Below are 25,440 nucleotides of genomic sequence, written 5' to 3'. Positions count from 1 at the left end.
AATGTGAAATCAAGTATAACATGTACTTCCCCTATTTTATGTGTTATTGGGGTGGCCTGTCAAGAGTTTAGAATGAATTATAAGAAATCAATGTATTATTAGTTTCAACTTACAATATTTTCAACGTACAATGGGTTTTGTGGAACAAATTACCATCATATTTTGGGGCCCCTACTGTATATAAGAATATACACAGAAAATATATATACAGGGTGTCTCAAAAATATTGGTACAAACATTTAGGGGAGGTAGGTAACATCTAAAGGAATGTGAATCGCATAGGAACCCATAACCGGAAACGTCACGGGAAAGTAGTAGCAGAGGCACAAGAAGCAGAAATGACACAAGACAGTAATTAGTGACAAACATTTATTTGACATAATATTAACAATGGAGTATGAGATGGATGCATTTCATGATGTTAAAACAGATGCTTGAAGGTTCCACAATGAAACGTGATGCATGCGTGACACCGACGCAGCATGGATTGGCGACACGGTCGAACACATCTGGAGTTTCTTTGACAGTAGCAACAGCGCAGACGAGTCTTGCCACGAGATCCATTTCCGTCTCCACAGGCGATTCATGCACGATAGGCTTGAGAGCCCCCACAGAAAGAAATCAAGGTTCGATAAATCAGGTGAGCATGGGGGGCCAGGCAACAGGTCCACCACAGCCAATCCATCGACGCCCAAAACGCCTGTTAAAATGGTCATGAACACACTTTCCATAATGTGCAGTCACCCCATCATGTTGAAACCAAATGTTGCGTCTCACATTTGCTGGAATGTTATCAAGTAACCCTGGCAGAACTTGTTCAAGAAAGATCCGATATTTAGTGGAGCTCATGCGGGATGGTAACAGGTATGGGCCGACTAAGCAGTCACAGACCATACCTGTCCATTTATTGTGAAACGATGTTGTGCCGCATGGGGGTGCACACCGTGTGGGTTGTCGTGAGCCCACACATGAGCATTGTGCTGATCGAATAAGCCTTCCCGAGTGAAATAAGCCTCATCTGTGAACAAAACATAGGCTGGAAAATTCAAGTCTTGAACATTTTCTTGGAGAAACCACTGCGCAAAAGCCACACATGCAGGATGATCTTGGGGGAGCAGTAACTGAACCCTTTGGAGATGAAAGAGGTGTAAGGAATTGTCATGCCAGACATGCTGTACACTGCAACAAGACACTCCTAAGGCAGAGGCAATGGCACGTGTGCTGCTTGTAGGATTATTCTGCATGGCATTCAACACACTTTCTTCCATGGCGGGAGTTCGCATCGAACGTGGTCTGCCTGCACTACTCCTGTTACCCCTAAATGACCCAGAATTGCACAAATTTTGATGCACACGTGCAAACAAACGGTGGTCCGGTACATGTCTCGTGAACTGATGAACAGCGCCGTGTACCGACTTACGGTGATGTTTCCGGTTATGGGTTCTTATGCGATTCACATTCCTTTAGATGTTACCTACCTCCCCTAAACGTTTGTACCAATATTTTGGAGACACCCTGTATATATACTGCATTGATAACTTTTTTTTTGCGCAACTGTGACTAATATGAACCACACAAAACAAGATGTGATCTCCCAACTCCCCATGGGGGCAGACCTGGTGGTATGGCAGTTTTGCCACTGCTCATGGAAATCATAAATAGGACAGTTTGTGCCTTATTAGCATTAGCATTAGCATTAGTAGAGGCATTTGATGCAAGAAAGCAAGCTTATGCAGCATCAGCCAAAAAAAAAAAAAAAAAAAAAACCCACTTCCACTTCACCCCTCTGTTCGTTCAAAATACCTGTCCAGCTGAGCCTTAAACTTATTTAGGCTATCAACCTCCACCACAAGGGATGGAAGTCTGTTCCACCAACCAACCACCCGCTGGCTAAAGACAAATTTCCGCACGTCTATCCTACATCTGTCTTTCCTCAATTTGAATTTATGCCCTCTCAGGTGATTATTCTGAGCTAGAGGAAGAATCCCATCAGCATTGAGCATGCTTAAACCATTCAAGGCTTTATACACCTCTATCAGATCACCTCGCTGGTGCCTAGTCTCCAGACACTGTAATTTGCAAAACTTAAGCCTTTCTTCGTAAGAGCACCCCTTTGTTCCATTCACTAATCTTGTTGCCCTTCTCTGTACTCGTTCCAGCAGCTCTACATCCTTCTTGAAATGAGGCCTCCAGACCTGTATACAGTACTCTAGGTGTGGCCTGACCATTGCCTTATACAATGGAATAATCACTTCCTTATCCCTGCTGGAAAAATTCCTGTATATCATTGACAATACTCCATGAGCTACTCTTGCAGCCCGTCTGCACTGCTCAGAGAACTTCATATCTGCCTGCACAACCACCCCCAAGTCCCTTTCATTCTCTACCACTGTCAGTGTTGTACCACAGAGTTGATACGTTGCTCTGGGGTTGCTGTTTCCCATGTGTAGTACTTTACATTTGTCAATGTTAAACTTCATTTGCCACCTCTCAGCCCATCTGCTCGACCTTTCCAGATCCTGTTGCAGCAGCATAGTGTCAGTAGTGTCCTTGACAACCCTGCCAACCTTTGTATCGTCTGCAAACTTGGACATTAATCCCGATATACCATCATCAATATCATTTATAAATACAGAAAACAATAATGGACCCAACACTGAGCCCTGAGGGACTCCACTAATAACATCAGTCCACGATGAGCAGTGTCCATTGATTACCACTCTCTGTCTTCTCCCCCTCAACCACCCCTTTATCCATAGCAGCAATTTGCCTCCAATGTCACACTGCTCCAATTTGTGTAGCAGTCTTCCATGTGCAACAGTATCAAAAGCCTTTCTAAGATCCAAGTATATAATATCAAAGTTATTCCCTGCATCCAGTTCTTTTGTGACTGCATCATAGTATCCAATCAAGTTGGTCAGGCAAGACTTCCCCTTAACAAAACCATGCTGTGTCTGAGCTATAACTGAAGTCTTGTCTAAATGATCCTGCAGTGCTTCTTTAACCAGTGCCTCCATTAATTTTCCTGGAACAGAAGTTAAGCTCACAGGTCTATAATTACTTGTGTCAGCCTTTGATCCTCCTTTGTGAATTGGGGTCACATTTGCACATTTCCAGTCTATGGGTACCTCCCCTGAGTCCAAGGAAGCTCTCATAATTATGGCTAAGGGTTTGCTTACTTCCTTTGCTGCCTCCTTTAATATAACTGGATAGATCCCATCCACCCCGGGTGCCTTTCTTGTGTTTATCTTCAACAGTTTCTCCTCCACTTTACTCCCAGTTATTTCAAGATTCTGTAACTTATTGCTAGAGTTGAATACACCTCTGGCATTCCCCTCGCTGAATAACTCCTCATGTGTGAATGTCGATGCAAAATATTCATTTAGTTTGTTAGCCACCTGAGCAGGATCATCAACACTTGACCCATCAATATCAAGTGGACCAATCTGATTCATCCCTTTCCTTCTAGAGTTTACATAAGTAAAGAACTCTTTGCTGTTTTTCTTTGCATCCCTTGCCAAGGATTTCTCGTAATCTGCCTTCGCCTGCCTAACCTCCTTTGTAACTTGGTTGCATATCAACTTGTATCTATCATAGGCTTCTGTGTCATGTGTTAATTTGTAAGTATCCCATGCATTTTTCTTCTCTGCCATATGCCTCATTAGTTCATCTGACATCCATTTTGGCCTAAACCTTGAACAATATTTCTTAGTTGGTATGTAAAGCCTAGTAGCTTCCAAGATAAGTTCTTTGAATGCTTCCCATTTTGAATTTGCTGTTGGTAACATCATCAGTTGGTCCCACTGTATAGAATTTAAATACTGTCTCAGTCCATCGTAGTCGCCTTTACGGAAGCAATAACCCTTCTCTTTACCCCTAATGGTAGTTACCTCTTTGAGTAAATCCCACTTCAGCACACTGTGATCACTGCCACCTAGTGGTTCATTTATCTGCAGATTCTTAATGCATGAAGAATCACTGCTGATAATCAAATCAAGAGTATTACTCCCTCTAGTTGCCTCCCGAACATGCTGATGTAGAAAACAATCATCCAATAAATCCACAAAAGCCCTGCTAGTGTGTGAGTATCCAGCCCCCAAATTCCAGTCAATATCTGGGAAATTAAAATCTCCCATTATAAGACACTCTGATTTACTGGCCCACTCTATTTCCCTGTACAGTTCCTTATTATACTCATCAGAGTCATTAGGCCTATAGCACACTCCTACTCTCAATTTTGATCTCCCAATGTTTATGTCACACCAAACTGACTCCACACTGCACTGTCCAGCGATGTTGACTGGCTTCACTTCCTTGGTTTTTATGTGTTTCTTAACTAATAGCATAACACCTCCCCCCTTCCTATCCTGTCTATCCTTTCTGTAGACGTTGTACTCCCCAAATTGCAGTTCCGCATCCCTTATATCTGTGTGACACCACGTCTCTGATATCCCAACAATATCTGCCTTTGATGTTTTGAGCAATACCTCAAATTCATCAAATTTATTTACTAAACTCCTAGCATTGGTGTACACGCAAGTATACCTGCACCTGTTTCTATTCTTAGCTACCCTAACACAACCCATGTGTTTACTTGTACCACAATGGCTCCCAGCAGTCTCTGAAATACCATGCATCTTGTTTTTCAGGCTTCTGCTCATTCTAATAGAAGCAGTGCAAGAATCTCTTTCACCTCTGCCAGTGACTACTGTCAATCTATTGGTCTTTGTCTCCCCCCAAGCTAGCAGTTTTCCGACCCACCTAACACTGCCTCGATAGCATCAGCAAATATTCTTGCACCCTTTCTATTTAAGTGTATCCCATCCCTGTAGAAGCAATCTCTCCTGTTAACAAGTACAGTCCAGGGTGAAAAAAATTCTACCCCTTGAGCCTTGCACAATCTTTCCAGGGCCGAATTGATCGACAAGGCTCTCATCATATACTCCCTCCTATCGTGTCTGGGCAGAATTGCAGACACTTTCAAATTCAACCCTAATTCTCGGCTTTTGTTCAACAGTGACCTGTACTTGTTAAGTAATTCTGCTGGTCTCCTACTCTTAATATTATTAGTGCCAACGTGTACAACTATATCACCTTTTGTGCCCTTAAAAGATGATATTCGCTCTACAACGTCATCAACCTTTGCCCCTGGCAGACATACCCTGGTCCTGTTCCACCTATCTTTTTTACAAAGCATGTTCCCCGTTTCCCTGACAATAGAGTCACCAACAACTACTAGTTCCTTCGGGACCAGCGCATTCTGCCTTGGGGGTTGTCTCTGTGTCACGCGATGCCCAAGTGCAAGCTCTGGCGTTGATGTGGGCAGCTGAGAGCTTGATGGGCCCCTCAATTTAGTTTCTTCGAGGGCATCCACCCTGTCCTTCAAGCTCTCATATAGGCCCAAAAGAACGCCGAGTTGTTGCCTGATATCGATACACTCCTTGCATCGCGCACACGCAAAGACATCCCCCTTGGCAGTATCATGTCCCGTACCCGATTGCTCTGCAAACATCAAGCAAACAGTGCATTTTATAAGGCTGTGAGTCAGAGGACAACTGCCCCCCTCAGTTCTGCTCTGAGCCACAGCACTTCCATTAGCTTGAGCCTTTTGCTTTGCTGCTCTGGTCTGAGTCATGATTCTATTAATTTATTAATTAATTATGTTATGTTATTAATTATATTACGTTTGTAATCTAAGTCGTTATATGTATTTATTTAAACGTACAATTTAACTGCTAACGAAGTTCAACTAACGCTATCTAGTATGGTATATAACCTACGGTATATCTAGTACGGTATCACAATGGCGGGAAAGTTAATAACGGTAGCGGTAGTTACGAACACGTGGAAACCCTTACCGATACTTTTACAAGGCCGAGTAAAGAATAAATACACCAAATTAATCAAAAAATCACAAAATAATGTTATACTACTAAATTTAAATCAAAAGTTTTAGAAAAACAATAATTTCAAATCAATAAATAAGAAAAATCCACTTAGCGGCTTGGAACACGACCGTCACTAGTAGCCTCTTATTTGTGGGTCTGCAGAAAACATCACTGAGAAAATCCAAGAGGGTGCAGGAACATCCTTCACCATGTCAACTATCCATAAAGAGCCTTGGATTTAACAATAAGGTAGCTGTACTCATGCCTAATATTACAGTCACCAATGTGAAATGACTTTAGTTTCACGTTAACATTAGAAAAATACCTTTAGTCCATTCAAATACTGAAACAGAAAGTTCTAACACTTTTTAATTTCTTCATCAGAAAGGTTGTTACAAGATGTTGAGGCCATATGTAAATACCTCACTTCTGAGAAAAATATAAGGTATTCTGTGACTTCTAAAATGAATAAAATAAACAAAAGTAAACAATTGCTGCCTGTTGCTAACAATTGAATATGAACATTGGCCTAGTTTTTCACATTGTTTATGTGAAATATAAATAGATGGTAGTGCAATAATTATATGAGCACAGCGGGAAAACAAATTTCATAATTGGCAAAACCGACCACCTCGACCACCTTGGCTGCCATGACATCAAGTGGGAGATAGAATTTTTACAATTTTATAGAGGCCATGACATGAGATCAAAAGTTTAAGCATTATTTGTGGAGATTGATCATTTGGTATGCAGTTTTTTTTTTCCTTCAGGAAACTTGTATTTGTACAAAGATTTTGAGGTAATTCAATTCAGAAAAAATTTCAGTGTTGGTCGTTAGTACTTAATAGGCATCTGCAGGCATTTTTTGCATTGCCAGAGGTAATGCAAAAAATACCTGCAGACGCAATATTGCTGATTGCTTTCATTTGTACATTGATGGATGTTGGTCCCTGTTGAGTGCCCATCAATGTATACAGGCTGTAATCAGCAGGTGATAAATTTTAAATAATAATAATAATAATCTGGTATAACGGCATAATAGTTTTATTTATATTAATAAATATGCAATGATTGCATAATGTTCAATTATTTAATGACATTAGCGATCATTAATGTATCTTTACTTTCACATAAGTACTCGTATTGCCTTTTGTTATCATGTAATGTAATTTAATGAAGCATAAGCCCAAATCTTGATAGCCAAAAGTTGGTCTCTGTCACTGGAGGGACAAGATTGTCCAAGATAAAAACTGAATAAAGAAAAATTTCTGAATTATGTGAATTATTTCAATATCTTACTCCTTTTTTATTATGATTTGGGAACTTATAAATTACTAGATGTAAAGTTAAAAATATATCTATGTTAATACAGTTGGTTCAGTGGTGTCCTGACAGCTAACGCAGTGTCTGCTGTCAGGACACCACTGCTGTTCTATGACTGCTGTTCCTTGTAGAAAGGTCTGAGTTTGATTTCAAGGAAAAATTTTTATGGACTTCATTTTTTTTTACACAGTGGTCAAGTTATTCTGTACAGTCAAGAGCTGCATGAATTTTTTTCTCTGATAGTTTTGAGTTTTTTTATCCAAATTCTTCATAGCCTTAGTTGTCTCAGCTCAAATTCCAGTTTAACTAACCAACTGTGGTTACTTGGAATTTTCACATTACTTATTTTTTACCTGGACAAAGTAGCATGGGATGAGATTGAGTATTGCTATCTTAATACATCACTATTATAAATTTTAAATTTCGTACATAATATGCAACTGGCTTTAGAATTTTGAATATACAAGGGGTGATCATTTAATTTGTGGACTAGTGCAAGATTTATGTTTACCACACAAACTTTCCATAACTGCCACTACAGGCACTCTCCCTGGTCGCTACTGAGCAGACTGTGTGTGTGTGCATACTGCTACTTGTCGAGCTAGTGCTGCATGAAGAGTTTTTTTTTTAGCTGTATATCACTGGCAATCATTTTGAAGCAAGTATCATATTGGACGTACAGATTGAACAATGATATCTGATTCGTTATTGTGTCAGACAGGGCTTAAATGCATCGGAAACAGTTAAAGAGATGAATGAAGCTGTTATGTTTGTTATTTGGTTTTTAGGAGCATTAGCAACTAAGGCCATATTGCTCCGAGAATATGCGGTGGTCATTCCCTTGACCTTTCCGCATCCTCCATATTTGGTGGTGATGGGCTCAAACCCTGGTCTAATCAAGAAGCGTGTGCTACGCACTGCTGCTTCTTCCCACCTGGCTACGGAGGCGCCTGATGAATGAAGCATGTAGTAATGAGGGTCTTGGTAGGACGGCCATATTCTGGTGTGACTGAACTTTCTGGTGTGAAATGGCTTTTCCATCAAGACAGTGCCAGGCACCATGCAGCTGCTTGTATTGTGCAGGCAGTGATCACTGCCATAGGTTCTGAGGTTCTGCCACATCTTCCTTATTCACTGGACTTGTAATTTCTTCCTGTTTCCGTGTCTGAAGAAAGTTGTGAAAGGCAAACGTTTTGCTTCCAACACAGCGATGCTCACAGAATTACAACAGAAGCACTTTGCAGCCATTTCAAAAAATTGCTTGCAAGAAGCATTTAATGCATGGGTACAATGGTGGCGAAAGTGTGTAAAGTTCAAGGGAGAGTATTTTTAGAAGGAGAAATCCATAGAAGATTAGATGATGACAATTAAGATAAGACCTTGCACCAGTCCCCAAATTAAATGATCACCCCTTGTAACATTTAAAATAGATAGTTGGATAACAAATATTTGTATTAATAAAGTCATATTTTTAGATTCTAGTACTATTGAATCCATAATTTACTTGATATATATACATATATCAACTACCACATATTGTAAAATTAATTCCTTTTCTCACCCCAACAGAATCGACCAACTGGTGGACTGACTGACCACAAGCTACGTTATGCCAAAGAACACGAATATCTTAAGGATCTAATAGATGTGGTTAAAGCCGTAAAGCCTAATGTGTTAATTGGTAAATTTATTTGTTTATTATATATATTTTTTTGCTTGAAATTGAATTTCTGATTTTAAATATAAAACTTTTATAATGCAGAACATACTCTGTATTCAAACTTTTCACTTTTTTTTATATACAGCCACTTCCTGACTTACGTAAGGGTTGCATTCTGCAGAACTCTTTATGTAAGTCGAATTTTATGTAAGTTGGAATTTCCCTAAATGCTTATGCAGCACTCGCAACTATGCACGCTGAATTTGATTGAAGCAAAAAAGAAATGTTTGACGAACATGTAAATAGAACATGTAATTGAACATTTGTTCAATTTTTTTTATCTCATGCGCAGGAAAAATTACAAAAGTGTACAAAATTACAAAAATTTCAAAATTATAAAATTACTCTCCGGCTAATAACTATGCTGCTGTGGAAATTGAGGGCTGTGGAGATTTAGAAGGGGGTTTTTCCATTACACCACAAAATTTCTCTGCAGCTGCAGAATTGACACTGATGACTTCACCGCATACTTTAATATTTGGAAACCAATAAGATTCTTGAACCTATTAAACCACCCATTGCTTGCCACAAACTTGGCTTGGAGTTTGCCATACTTATCCTTAATGTCTTCATAAATACTTCTTGATTTTGCTTGAATGGCCATTAGACTCATGGGCACTTGTTTCTGAATCTGATTTTCCTCCATGTTATTAATAGCTTTTCCATCTTCAATATAGTATCTGAACAATGTTTTGTGATCACTGTTGATCTTAAATGCATTGATCCTTTAAAATGTTCTTTTATACACTCACTGTCCTTTAAAATAGTATTCAGTGTTGAAGCAGTGGGATCTAATTACCTTGCAATAGACGACAAACTTTGTCCTGCTTCATGCTTCCTAATAATTTTCATCTTCATTTCTAAATCAATTTTTTTTGTTTACTAGCACTGCCATCACATGCACTTTTCGTTGGTTGCTTTACCTTCATCATTGTAATAAGTAAATAGGGATGAAGAGAAGATTCTGAAAATTTATTTATGTTTTTTTTATGATTGAAGATTTCAGTGAAGGAGAATACATTTCACCATAATACCATAATGTAAAAACCCACAGAATTCCAGTTATTGCAACTGCAATAAGATCGAGTTTACTACCTGTTTATAATAGATTGCACTAACAGAAAAGCCCAATAAACCTGAAAGTGCAAATTGTTTTTATTGTTTTATGGTAGTGACCTCCAGTAATGTGTTTTAGAAAAATATCACAAAGGTGTTCAAAATTGATTCTTATAACAGAACATATAATAACGATGAAAGTGTAGTGCAATTTCCATTATAAAAATGACCTTTTAGAGAGATAAGTAGCTTAGTTATATAGCGAAAATTTCAAATTCCAAGGTCTTGGAACGAATTACCTATAAAACAATGTTTTATTGGGTTCACATTGCAATATTTTCACAATACCTAACAAAATAAGTTTCCACAATTTTTTTAAGTTTGCACTGGCCAACAAAAACTTGCGTAAAGTCGAATTTCCATAAGTCAAGTATTATGTAAGCTGGGGAGTGCCTGTATTTATATTTAAAGTATGTAGGATGCATTGCATTTTAGATACCAAAAATTATAAAGTTACTTCTATAGTTTGGTGTGTTATCTCTGCAATTGCATGAGGGTGCTAAGGTGCTAGGAAATATATTTTATATGCTCAGTAAGGGTGCCTGGTTCATATTATTTATACTAGTATCTACCAGCTTCCCATCATTAAATGAAGTTTGATATAAATGACAAGTATAATCTCTTAGATTAGATACATACAAACAAAAAAAAAGAGTTACAGTAATAATAATGAATCCAGAGCGCACAGGCCTCTTTAATCATAAGTATAATCTCTAATAAAGTTATTCAGAAAGTAAGAAATTCTAAGACAGACTTTAAAGAGATAGTGGTAAAGGGGGTGAAGTCCAATAATACAGAAGTTTTGAATATGTAAACACTAGAAGGAAAGTGCCAAACTATATTGGCCCACTACAGGACAACTTTGGTAACACCATAGAAAATCCAAAATGGATAGCTGATGACCAAAATAAATTTTTTTTGCATCAGTACTTACTTATAGATGAGTATCCTTTTAAGGTTGGCAGTTCTATTGGTCCAGACAGCAAGTATCAGGAACTAGATGACTGTGTGATCACTGAAAACAGATTTCTCAAATATGCCAAGCTGTGCTTGCTACCTGGGAGTCTAAACACTGATGTAACTGATATTCAGGTGACACTCAAGTCAAGTGGACCTAATTTCAGCAAAGTCCAGTCAGTTTGTGACAATCAGATCCTCTGCTTGTACCTTCATGGTGGTGGGATTGTTAGTAATCCTGGGTATAACCCCCATGTGCAAGCCCTGAAATAGGTCACCTAGCACACCTGGGTGACCACTCAGGTGCAAACCAACATAAGCAGGGGGTAGAGGTGTGGCACTCAGACCACACGGAGGAATGTCACCCCTCTGTGTTATACAAGTTTGTTGTGCTTGAATATGAAAAAACAAAGGAACTCACTAGATTATTCAGTAATAATGAAGGAAGCAGCAGGACAGGTTAACAAACCCTTACCCTTCATCTGGGTCCAGCAGATTGGAGCATGTGCAATTCCCTCTCCAATTTATAAAGGCAGTTCCAAGGGTGAAATGGGTAATTGCCGACCGGGCTAGCCGAGTGGGTAAAGTACCTGCCCAGCAACCCAAAGGTCGCGGGTTCGATTCCCGCCTCGGGCTTGGATCAAAGTACTGCAAAAACCTTGGGAGGTGCAATATGGCCACAGAAGCCGATGCGCCAACAACTACTAAATCAATTCGGGAGGCAACTAGAGGGAGTAATACTCTTGATTTGATTATCAGCAGTGATTCTTCATGCATTAAGAATCTGCAGATAAATGAACCACTAGGTGGCAGTGATCACAGTGTGCTGAAGTGGGATTTACTGAAAGAGGTAACTACCATTAGGGGTAAAGGGAAGGGTTATTGCTTCCGTAAAGGCGACTACGATGGACTGAGACAGTATTTAAATTCTATACAGTGGGACCAACTGATGATGTTACCAACAGCAAATTCAAAATGGGAAGCATTCAAAGAACTTATCTTGGAAGCTACTAGGCTTTACATACCAACTAAGAAATATTGTTCAAGGTTTAGGCCAAAATGGATGTCAGATGAACTAATGAGGCATATGGCAGAGAAGAAAAATGCATGGGATACTTACAAATTAACACATGACACAGAAGCCTATGATAGATACAAGTTGATATGCAACCAAGTTACAAAGGAGGTTAGGCAGGCGAAGGCAGATTACGAGAAATCCTTGGCAAGGGATGCAAAGAAAAACAGCAAAGAGTTCTTTACTTATGTAAACTCTAGAAGGAAGGGGATGAATCAGATTGGTCCACTTGATATTGATGGGTCAACTGATGAATCAGATTGGTCCACTTGATATTGATGGGTCAACTGTTGATGATCCTGCTCAGGTAGCTAACAAACTAAATGAATATTTTGCATCGACATTCACACATGAGGAGTTATTCAGCAAGGGGAATGCCAGAGGTGTATTCAACTCTAGCAGTAAGCTACAGAATCTTGAAATAACTGGGAGTAAAGTGGAGGAGAAACTGTTGAAGATAAACACAAGAAAGGCACCCGGGGTGGATGGGATCTATCCAGTTATATTAAAGGAGGCAGCAAAGGAAGTAAGCAAACCCTTAGCCATAATTATGAGAGCTTCCTTGGACTCAGGGGAGGTACCCATAGACTGGAAATGTGCAAATGTGACCCCAATTCACAAAGGAGGATCAAAGGCTGACACAAGTAATTATAGACCTGTGAGCTTAACTTCTGTTCCAGGAAAATTAATGGAGGCACTGGTTAAAGAAGCACTGCAGGATCATTTAGACAAGACTTCAGTTATAGCTCAGACACAGCATGGTTTTGTTAAGGGGAAGTCTTGCCTGACCAACTTGATTGGATACTATGATGCAGTCACAAAAGAACTGGATGCAGGGAATAACTTTGATATTATATACTTGGATCTTAGAAAGGCTTTTGATACTGTTGCACATGGAAGACTGCTACACAAATTGGAGCAGTGTGACATTGGAGGCAAATTGCTGCTATGGATAAAGGGGTGGTTGAGGGGGAGAAGACAGAGAGTGGTAATCAATGGACACTGCTCATCGTGGACTAATGTTATTAGTGGAATCCCTCAGGGCTCAGTGTTGGGTCCATTATTGTTTTCTGTATTTATAAATGATATTGATGATGGTATATCAAGCTTAATGTCCAAGTTTGCAGATGATACAAAAGTTGGCAGGGTTGTCAAGGACACTACTGACACTATGCTGCTGCAACAGGATCTGGAAAGGTTGAGCAGATGGGCTGAGAGGTGGCAAATGAAGTTTAACATTGACAAATGTAAAGTACTACACATGGGAAACAGCAACCCCAGAGCAACGTATCAACTCTGTGGTTCTACACTGACAGTGGTAGAGAATGAAAGGGACTTGGGGGTGATTGTGCAGGCAGATATGAAGTTCTCTGAGCAGTGCAGACGGGCTGCAAGAGTAGCTCATGGAGTATTGTCAATGATATACAGGAATTTTTCCAGCAGGGATAAGGAGGTGATTATTCCATTGTATAAGGCAATGGTCAGGCCACACCTAGAGTACTGTATACAGGTCTGGAGGCCTCATTTCAAGAAGGATGTAGAGCTGCTGGAACGAGTACAGAGAAGGGCAACAAGATTAGTGAATGGAACAAAGGGGGGCTCTTACGAAGAAAGGCTTAAGTTTTGCAAATTACAGTGTCTGGAGACTAGGCACCAGCGAGGTGATCTGATAGAGGTGTATAAAGCCTTGAATGGTTTAAGCATGCTCAATGCTGATGGGATTCTTCCTCTAGCTCAGAAAAATCACCTCAGAGGGCATAAATTCAAATTGAGGAAAGACAGATGTAGGATAGACGTGCGGAAATTTGCCTTTAGCCAGCGGGTGGTTGGTTGGTGGAACAGACTGCCATCCCTTGTGGTGGAGGTTGATAGCCTAAATAAGTTTAAGGCTCAGCTGGACAGGTATTTTGAACGAACAGAGGGGTGAAGTGGAAGTGGGTTTTTTTTTTTTTTTTTTTTTTTTGGCTGATGCTGCATAAGCTTGCTTTCTTGCATCAAATGCCTCTACTAATGCTAATGCTAATTACAGATGGGTGTTTATTTAATTACAGTTTAACTTCTGTGACAGAGAAAGGTATGTAATCCATGATTAAGGTTGTAATGGAGTTACATTTGTACAGGAATGGAATTATCCAAGAAGAGGGAAGTTTGGGAAAACATTTGACAGACAAATAAAATCATTTGCATCAGAGCATATCATAACTCCTCTGAAACAATTTTGGCATGTGCCAAACAAGTTTGAGTTTGGATATAACATATCCAGTGACTTTGCTACCTTTACCATCTGTGGAATGACATCAGTTACCATTGCAAGCACCTTTCTGTCATCACCACCTTCAGGCCATAATAGTTTAAGAGAATCATTCAAAAATTGAGCAACTAGTATATATCCTTATTTCTATCATTTTACATACTAGCATTAAAGCCTTCAACACTCAGCTTTATCAAAATCATGTTTGGTAAATACCTGCTCTAAGTCAGTTTTATATACTGCTATACAAAATTTTAAGTTATGTCTTAGTGAACAGATTTATTGTTGAGTTAGAAGCAAACTTATGCAATTTGAGTAAGGTGGATTCAACAGAAATTAAAATAGTATTTCTCCAAGAATGAATGAAAGATAGAGTGGAACTTTCAATGTGATTTTGCTGCAAATTAGAACTTTCACAGATCTTGACAAAACAAGATTTAGAAGAGGTAGACTTAGTCTAAATTAAATAAACTGAGACATTTTTCCTTTATTCTCTTTGTAGTCTTGTGATCAGTAGTTAAAAAATTCCAGTTGATTCAAGTGGAATTTTTTAACCAGGTTTAATCCTTTTGAACAAAGCTGCCAATATACTTTTACATCAGTCAAGTCACTGTTTGCTCTCATCAATTGGCTTATAAAAGAATACTGTACATTTTCCTTAGGTGCAATTCAACAATGAAAAGGATAAAATATTTGACCAAAAAGTTCCACACTTTAAGCAAGTAACTGTTTGTTTTGTTTTTTTTGTTTTTTTTTTTGTTCAAAAGTAAAACAACTGTTTTTATTTTTGTTTTCAGAAGGAATTGATATAAATTCCCTTCAAATTCATCATCATCCAAATCTCTTATACCTAGTGGGAGTAAAGGTCACTATGGTAATACAAATCAGTCCTGGAGTATGAGCTTTTCATTCACTATTTTCTTCCCTGTTACTAGCCTATTTTCTGTGTGATCTTTAGTTCTTGCTAGATTAAGTTCATTTTCCTCTGATGTTTGCTTGTTTGATAGCACCATTCCAGCATTCCTTTTGGTTGGATTTTCTGCTAGTATTTTAACTATAGAAAGACAACTGCAGTATACCATCAGTTATCTTTGGTAAATGGGCATTAGACAATGGATTTTGGTTTTCATCACAAAAGCAAAGTTCCTTGGGATTCTTCCTCTTGCTCAGATTATGCACCTGAGGGGGCATAAATTCAAATTGAGGAAAGACAGTTGTAGAATAGATGTGCAGAAATTTGCCTGTAGCCAGAGGGTGGTTGATTGCCAGAACAAACTTCCATCTGTCAATGTGGAACTAAACAAACTTTTGGAGTGAATGGGTGGGAAGGGTTTTTGTTGTTTGGCTGATGCTGTATAAGCTTGCTTCCTTGCATCGTATGCTTCTACTAATGCTAATGGACGCTTACTATCCTCCATAGCCGAGTGGTCAAAGCAAGAGTGCAATTGCACACGCTCTTTGAGTAGATTGAGGTTCAAGCCCCTGACCACTAAATACAGTTGTTATGCCAACCTGCACTGGACCAGCATGGCAGATTATGGTCCGTTCCCTCAACATGACTTGTTGAGGAGGCCTCCATCCTGCAGCGACAATGGCTGCAGCTTTATTTTATTTATTTATATATGCACAAACACTATATTGCCAAAAGTAACCAGACAGTGTTTCAAACAATCTTTTATTGATACAATATTTAATAATATCTTAGCTTCAATTATACACTAATCTTCATAGAATCCAGACCAATATTTGATCACAGGAAGGTGATATTTTGGACTATTCTTCCTTCAGAATTATGATGCAGTCAATTTGGCTACTGATTGTGGGCATGTTGGCCTGTCCCAAAGTTAATGTTCCAGTTCATCCAGAAGTGTTTGGTTGAATAAAGGTTGGGACCCTGGGCAGGCCAATTAAGTTCCTTCATGCTCTTGCCTTCAGACCAAATCACTACAGGATATGCAAAATAACGTGGTGCATTTTCATGTTGAAACAAAAAAGGAGTTTTTCCCAATACAATTGCTGCAGTGTAAGAAGTACCGAGTTGTCCAGAAATTCAATGTACAAAATGGCATTCATTGTTTCAGAACAATGACTAAATGTCTAAGCCCAAGCCATAAGAAAGAACTCCAGTTGGTGAGAGCACCTCTGGTAAATAGCATTCTCTTGGCATCTGCAAGACCAACGTGGCCATCAGATTGGAAAATCATGTAGAGTTATTTTCCAGTCCATAACACAGGAAATGTCCATAACACCATGACATTTCCATTTGGTAATGGAAATGTCATGGTGCTACCATTATGGCAACCACCATTGATTTAATGTTGCATTTTTGCTGCATTGGCACAGGCAAATTTGTTTTTTAATATGGCATCCTAATACAGTAGCTGGTAAATGCCTTGACCATCTACTGTATTTCGTTGCTCTTACTTCTAACTTGAGTACAGCTGCTTTTATATTCGTGATACATGGATAGTGTGCAATATGTCTAGTTTCATTTTTATGAAATTCCAGGGGTGTCCATTTACTTTTGGCAATATAGTGTATGTGTGTACTCACATACATCCTTTCAAGTGGGGCTGAGTTAGATTTTTTTTTTTTTTTTTTTTTGATTTGGTAGTTGTTGGCGCATCGGCTTCTGTGGCCATATTGCACCTCCCAAGGTTTTTGCAGTACTTTGATCCAAGCCCGAGGCGGGAATCGAACCCGCGACCTTTGGGTTGCCGGGCAGGTACTTTACCCACTCGGCTAGCCCGGTCGGCTGGCTGAGTTAGTTATTCTTGAGTAGAAGCACAAGGTGTTCCACCAGGATTTTTTTTATTTCACAAAAGACAGACTGACTGCAAAACAACACTTACAAGGCAAAGTACTACTAAGTTGTCCTTTTAGAAAACTGCTAATGTTACTACCTCCTTTTAAATATGATATACTGAATAAAAACCTAATTAAACCTCAATACATTTTTTTATAATTTTTTCTACAATGCCTTTATGTATATGTTACTGCTCTGTAATATTTTTTTGTTAAATGGACCTCCATTTGCTTCTAGGCGTTTCAGCACAGCCTGGAACTTTCACAGAAGAAGTTCTAAAGACCATGGCTGAACTACATGAGACGCCAATTATATTTGCCCTTAGTAATCCAACTAAGAAAGCAGAATGCACAGCAGAGCAAGCTTACAAATATACAAATGTAAGTATCAGTTCAGTCATTTATGTCCTCCCAAAGAGCACATAAAGTACTCTTTGGGAGGACAGTCCGTTCAAATATGCTATGCTATAATGGGAGCTTACTGTATATCATATTTTCTTAAATAGATTGTATGTAACTTTAATTTTTAACAAAAAATTAGAAAGGTATGGATCAAATTAAAAATGTCCCATCAGGATACCCTAGGAGTTCCACCACACATACTCTAAATTCAGTTTAGATCAGATGGTGAACAGAAGTTATAAATGGGAGACTACTTTGAAAAACAAGATGGTTGAACAAAATGAACCCCCCAACACACATATGCTCTATAAATTTGGTTTGGATTGGAGTTTAATCTTAGACAGCCCTTTTGATGTTCATTCCATAAATATGTTAGTGGGTTTAGATCTAGAAAATTGTCAAGCCCAGGAAAGAGATCAAGTACTTGGATAGGTGGTCATTTCAAATATTTTAGCAGCTAATATATTAAACTTGGAATCCTAAAATGTAAAAAATTATATAGGAAATCCTAAAATATAAAAAATTAGATTATTAAATATTTTATTGTTGAGAATATTATTCCCTTATTTCTTTTTTCCTTATATACAGGGTCAGTGTATATTTGCTAGTGGAAGTCCCTTTACTCCAGTCACAATTGACGACAAAACATTTTACCCAGGTCAAGGAAATAATGCATATATCTTTCCTGCCATTGCACTTGTTGTTATAAACTGTGATGTCCACTATATCGGAGATGAAATATTCTTGATAGCTGCCCAGGTATTTGTGTAGTATTGTATGCATGTTGTATATACTTAACTTAAAATATTGTCTTACTGTAAACTTTAAGAAGTTAAATCTTATATTAATATTCCTATGTTTTCAGTTAGGTTCCTGAACACAATTTAGTTAAAATATGATGATGTCTCATAGCATCAGCATATTGTTTGTAAATTGTTCTCCTCTTACCATAGATACCATAGATATATAAGTACTGAAACATTTAGTGCATTAAAATGTGTTTTTCCTTTCAGTATATATGATGTGTATCTTTCCTTTTAAACAACAAAGTTTACTCCTAAACTTTAAATTCAGATTACCCCCGCTTAATGCTGATAATTTGTTCTGGAAAAACAGAGTGCTAAGTGAGTGCCGTATTCCCATAATGTATTCCCTCTTCCTAGTAAACTAAAAGGGATTTCACTTTAAAATTCCGTGCAGTGTTACCACTCAACAATAAAGTCAACTGATCCTTCGCTGTTTTGAAGCCTGGCAAGTTTTTTTATTCTTTCGATATGAAACTTCTTTTAGGCATCCGTTTCCAAAAAAGTCCTGTTTCATCTATGTTAAAAACTTGTTGAGAAGTATAACACCTCTCTAAAATAATTAAGTTCTTTTTTGAAAGTTTTGACTCCTTGATCTGCATTTATATGGCTTCTCCCTGAATTTTAAATCTATCGAACCAGTCCTTACTAGCCTTAAATGGTTCTACAAGGTGAGCTTTCTTCAGATCATCATATAGGCTAATCACTTTTTATTTAATAATATTTAACGTAATGGAATTGTTTGTTGGATATTATCTTCAATAAAATTATTTAGAAGTCTCTCCATTTCAATCATAATAGCTGGCCTAGCCCTAACCAATTTAGTTGCTTGCAGTGGAACAGCTGTCTTTCCTACTGCTAAAATTAATTCTTTCTTTTTTTATAATTGTTCTTATAGTTGAATCTGCCAGTCCTAAATGATTGCACAGATCTACTTGTCATTGAATGGAATCGATTTGCTTTAAAACGTATAATATAATTTTCAAATTCAGTCTTTTTCTTACCTTAGTATGCTTCATACCGCGTCCAGACATTGTTGATTTTTAATTCTTATCCGCCATTATTAATCTTCGAAAATGTAACTGCATTGCATTAATTATTATACAATGTTTGAGTAAACTGTCCATTACCTAACACTGTAATGAGTGATAACTAGACTTCGGATAAAAGCATATAACGCAAATATTACAAAAATATGTTTGATAATTTTTTAAAATGTTGATCTCAGAACTACGTAACAAGCAACTGTATGCAATTAAATTAGCGTGGAAGAAAATTTCACAAGTCAGTGTGGGAAACTTTTTAATGCTGTTTTGCTATTCATTTTCAAGCTGTCGACTACATCAGATGAAACATTTTCGTTAAACATGTCAAAAATTTAATCTGTATGCTGGTAAAACAGAGTTATAGTGGGTTGTGACAGTAGTAGAGTGAGATATGGGTTATAATATAAGAACAGCACTATAGCGAATCAGCGTAGAGTAAACTGCATTATAACGAGGGCCTGCTGTACTTCTTTTTTTGGAAAAACTTTACATTGGTGAACATCTTGTGCAATATACACAGTGTGCCAATTAAATAACGGGACTGATGCTACTACAAAAAAAGAATAACACTAACGGCAAAGTAAGGTTATATATTTTTGAAGTAATCACCTCCAATGTGTACACACTATTTGCATCTTTTATACAAGTTTTGAAAACACTTCTGGTACCGCTTTCAGCTGGTTGGTCACTGCAGCCTGGATGTCCTCTATCGCTTTCCTTTCATGGCTGTTTTCGTTTTAGGGAACAAAAAGTAATCTGCAGGAGCCAAATCTGAAGAATATGGGGGGGTGTTCGATGATTGGAATCGATTTTTTTTGCCGAAAACACTCAATGCAACACTTGACTCTCTTTTCTCGTTGTTCGAAACTCAACAAATGCTGTAGAAAACGGGAACAAATTTTTCTCTTACCCAGATCTTTTAGAATTTCTAGTACAGATTCCTTATTGCTACCGATCATCTCAGCAAGCAACCTCTTTGAAATTGTTGTTGTCACAAAGGTTAAAAAAATTTCACAATTTTTTTAACCTTTGTGACAATCTCCAGTGTTCGAACAGAGATTGGTTGGCCAGGCCGGGGATCATCCTCTAACAAATAACATCCTTTACAAAAACGAGAAACCATTCAAACACTCTTGGTCGAGACAAACATTCATCGGCATAAACTTTTTTTAAATCTCAAAAGTTTCCATAGCACTTTTTTCCAATTTATAATAAAATTTGATAACTGCTCTTTGCTCCATTTTCAATTTTCTGATGACATGCACAAAACTACTGTTACTCTTTCCGTCTTAAATCACAAACTACTGACCAGACAAGTTTAAACTTGCACTCATTGGAAAAAGCACACTCTAGTGGATCTAATCATGTACTATTTTGGCTTGTTACATTAATACTAAATGCAGAGCACACACAGTCACGTTATTTAGTTGGCACACTGCGTATATGTATCTATACTTGAAGAAAATCTAACTGGATCTAAAGAGTCTATGACAATTGTTGTTATTGTTAGAGGTTTTACAGCACAATGGCAGCTAAAGACCATTATGCACAGAACAATGGTAGGAAATAACTTATGGCAGTCATTTACATTAGTTTTCAGAATACAGATTACTATAGTGAAGATATTGTAAGTTAACCTATTCTAAACAATGCGTTGTTGACTGTCTTTTGCATTGATTGCACCTTCTGGATGTTGAAAAACTGATCATTTTACTGTATTTCAGTCTTATTTTTTATAGTGCCAAAATAGCTGTAAATCTGCAATGATTTCATTGCAGATTGACATTGCAGAAATACTCATTCATGGCATTTTGCATGCCATGAATGAGTATTTGAATCCATATCATGTCATAAAATATGGCAAAGAAACTACTGTAAATTGCTATAACTACAAATTCCTCTGACTCACTCCCCGACTAACATAAAGGTTGCGTTCTGCAGAAAGCTACGCAAGTCAAATTTTACTTAAGTCGGAATTTCTATAAATAAACATTTAGGGAAATTCCGCACGCGCAACTGTGCACCCTGCATTTGATTGAAGCAAAAAAGAAATGTTCGAAGAACATGTAAATAGAATTATTTGATTTTTTTTATCTCATGTGCAGCAAAAATTACAAAAGTGTACAAAATTACAAAAATTTCAAAATTATAAAATTACAAAAAGAGAGAGGAGACAGGCACATCAGCAAGTTTTACCTTTTGAGCATCATTGCCAGAATTAACTCTCCAACTGATAAATACGCTGCTGCAGAAGTTGAGGGCTATGGAGGTTTAGAAGGGATTTTTTCCAACACATCACAAAATTTCTCTGCAGTTGTAGAATTTGTCACTGGTGACCTCACCTCATTTTGGAAACCAGTGCAATGCTTGAACCTATTAAACCACCCCTTGCTTGCCACAAACTTGACTTGGGGTTTGCCGTATTTATCATCAATATCTTCATAAATACTTCTTGCTTGAATGGCCATTAGATTCAGGGGTACTCGCTTCTAGATCTGATTTTCCATCTTCGATATAGCACCTGAACCCTGATCAGTGTGTAATATTTGCAATATTACACACTGATCTCGAATATGTTCCTTTTGTTTTCCCCGGTAAGAATTTTTGACCCAGTCTGACTCTGCATGAATATGTTGATACTTTAACACATTCGTTTATACGCTCACTGTCCCTTAAAATTTTATTCACTGTTGAAGCAGTGAGACCTAATTCCATACAACAGATGACAAACTTTGTCCTGCTCTGTCCTTCTTAATCATTTTCATCTTCATTTCTAAATCAATCAATTTTGTTCCATTTCCTAGCACTGCCACCACTTGCACTTTCCATTGGTCACTTTCCCTTCATCATTGTAAAAGTAAATAGGAATGAAGAGAAGATTCTGAAAATTTATTTATGTTTTTTATATGATTGAAGATTTCAATAAAGGGGAAACACATTTCACCATAATAATGTAAAAACCCACAGAATCCAGTTATCGGGATTATCGCAAATGCAATAAGATCAAGTTTACTACCCTTTATAATTGATTGCGCGGCCGAAGGTAAAGAAAGCCTGCACAAGAAGCACGCAAAAGTTCGATGAAACTTACAGGTAAAAGTACTTTGCCATAATGACATTTGTATTGTTGCTCACTCAGTAAACATACAGTGGGTGTTATCCGTCAGGAGTAGAAATTGAATCCCATGGGAGATTGAAACCCTCCTGAAGTGGAGGGGGTAACCTGACCTCTTTTTTTTTAGAATCACTGGTGGACTAGTGGATAAATTGTTTATTAAGAAATAAAAAAACAGGTAAAGGAAGCCCACAGGAGAAGCACGGCAAATGTCAAAAAATGTTACCGGTGAAACTACGTTACAAACATTTTTTTACGACGTCAGAACTTCCAATATGAATCTCTTCATGATTCAATTAGTGATTCTAAAGAAAACAGGTTAGATTACTCCCCCTCCACTTCAGGAGGGTTTCAAGCTCCCGTGGGATTTAACTTCTATTCCAGACAAATAACACCCACCATCTGTTTACCGAGCTAGCAACAATACAAATGTTATTACGGCAAAGTACTTTTACCAGTAAATTTCATTGAACTTTTGTATGCTTCTCGTGCGGGCTTTCTTTACCTTAGCTAATTGTGCTAATAGAAAAGCCCAATAAACCCAAAATTGCAAATTGTTTTTATTGTTTTATGGTAGTGACCTCCAAAAATGTGTTTAAGAACAAAATCACAAAGGCATTCAAAATTGATTCTTATAACCGAACATTATGATAACAATGAAAGTGTAGTGCAATTTCCATTATAAAAATGATATTTTAGAGAGATAAATAGCTTAGTTATATAGCGAAAATTTCAACTTCTTAGGTCTTGCAATGAATTAACAAAAAAAAAAAAAAACGGTTCACATTACGATATTTTCACGATACCTCCATTTATTTTTATAGATGCAAAATGTGTTTTGCCGGTGGAAACTTATATTTAAGTTTGCACTGGCCGGCAAAAACTTACATAAAGTCGAATTTCCATAAGTTGAGTGTTACTTAAGTTGGGGAGTTCCTGTATTAAAAAATTATTTTATTTAAAAGTTAGATGTGTTAAAACCTACTACTCTGATATGCAGAAGCAGTGCTTACAGTACCAGTGAAGGTACTCTCATCTGACTGATAAGTAATCAATGGCCATTTATAATTGATAAATCCACTTAGTAAAATTAAATAAGTACTTATTAAAGATATTTAAAGAAAGACCATTCGAATTAGGGGCATGTATATTTACATGTACACCAATGCTAGGAGTTTGGTAAATAAATTTGATGAATTTGAGGTGTTGGTCAAAACATCAAAGGCAGATATTGTTGGGATATCAGAGATGTGGTGTCACACAGATATAAGGAATGCAGAACTGGAATTTGGGGAGTACAATTGCACAGGAAGGGAGGAGGGGTTATGCTATTAGTTAAATAGTGTGAATCAGAGCTGTAATACTCAATACGTTCTGCGTTGATATTAATATTTGTAAAATAATAAGAGGAGTTTACCTCAATATAGTACATAGAACACTTCCATATGATACTCTCCAGAAATTAAAACGAAAAAATCAAAAACTTACATTAGAGTAAAAAATAAATAATTAAAAACCAATTGAACACAATTCAAATCAATTTAACGCAATTAAAAAGAATCTAACGAAAATATTCAAAACGATTTTCCTTCCTGAAGCTGACAAAGCTTTTCAACCGTATGTCGTGATCACAAGAATGAAAATTACCGAATAGGGTTGAACCTGAAACTTAAATAGTGATTATTTGTCTTCGCGCATGCACGTAAAGGTCCACGCATCGGAATAAAATATCGCCGCCCCCAACATTAACAGAATTCTCGTGTAATTTAATTTCTACGGTTTCTTTCCGACATATCAACAGGTTACAAATCTTTCCTCGTGTACGCTATCGCAGAACCAGATTTCACTTTTATCCAAAGGACTAAATTATAATTTACCACCTCGAAAACTACCTAAAAAACAATGCGTAATTGATATTGAATTTGAACTTCATAATGTTCTACAAAAAGATTTATTTATTCAACAAGTTAACCAAGTAGTGAATAACATAAAAGAAACGCGACTTCCTAAATTGAATACACATGACAGTTCAGCTTTACGAGAACTTCGGGGAAATAAGGACAGTATTATACAGAGGGCAGATAAAGGAGATACAGTGGTAATACTAGATAAACCTGATTGTATTAATAAGTTAGATTCAGTTGTTTCAGATACCTCCACTTATCTTGAAGTAGACCCAGCACTGTTTACCAATTTGATCAATCAATACAATAAAACGTTAACCACGTATCGAAAAAACGACTACATTACTATGGCCCAGTTAAAGGAATTGAAGGCCAGAACATACAATATTCCTGCACTTTTCGGTCAGGTAAAATTACACAAGACTGGATTTCTTATTCGACCTATTGTTTCCTACAGGAACTCGGCATTTTCATCCTTATTATTATTTATTATTATTTGGTTTTTAGGAGCATTAGCAACTAAGGCCATATTGCTCCGGTGCGGTGGTCATTCCCTGACCTTTCCGCATGCTCCGTATTTGGTGGTGACGGGCTCGAACCCCCGGTCTAATCAAGAAGCGTGTGCTACGCACTGCTGCTCCTTCCCACCTGGCTACGGAGGCGCCTTTTTCATCCTTAGCCACACATGTATATAGCATTATAAAACCCTTTAGACAGGTAATACAATTTGGGATTAAGAACTACGATACATTATTTAATAAGCTTAAAGCTATAGACTTGGCGACAATGACAGTTTATTCTCACTAGATGTTACCTCGTTATATATGAATGTAAATGTTGAATACACATTAGATATTATTTGGGATATGTTAAATAAAAACTCGATACCGATTAATTATACGAAGCTACCTATTAAGGAAATTTTTCACTTAATTAAACTGTTAGTTGAGGCCAACTATATTACCTTTCGAGACAAGGTATACAAACAAATTTTTGGATTACCAATGGGTTTGAGCCTGAGCGGCTTAATGTTAG

General features: G+C 37.5%; 1 protein-coding gene across 1 annotated transcript in view; it reads left to right on the top strand.

Moving 5' to 3' along the window:
• LOC150081453 (NADP-dependent malic enzyme-like) overlaps positions 1–25,440 on the top strand; it is a 125,016-nt gene that overhangs the window by 78,324 nt on the left and 21,252 nt on the right. The window contains exons 10-12 of the mRNA XM_090379310.1: positions 8,781–8,892; positions 17,374–17,516; positions 18,126–18,296. Coding sequence (XP_090235436.1) covers positions 8,781–8,892; positions 17,374–17,516; positions 18,126–18,296 — 426 coding nt within the window. The remainder of the gene's footprint in view (positions 1–8,780; positions 8,893–17,373; positions 17,517–18,125; positions 18,297–25,440) is intronic.

Source organism: Mastigoproctus giganteus, chromosome 8 (genome assembly GCF_048544385.1).
Source record: "Mastigoproctus giganteus isolate SK-2022 chromosome 8, ASM4854438v1, whole genome shotgun sequence".
NCBI lineage: Eukaryota > Metazoa > Arthropoda > Arachnida > Uropygi > Thelyphonidae > Mastigoproctus > Mastigoproctus giganteus.
The sequence above is the reverse complement of the archived record's forward strand: the minus strand, read 5'-3'. Positions and strand labels throughout refer to the sequence as shown.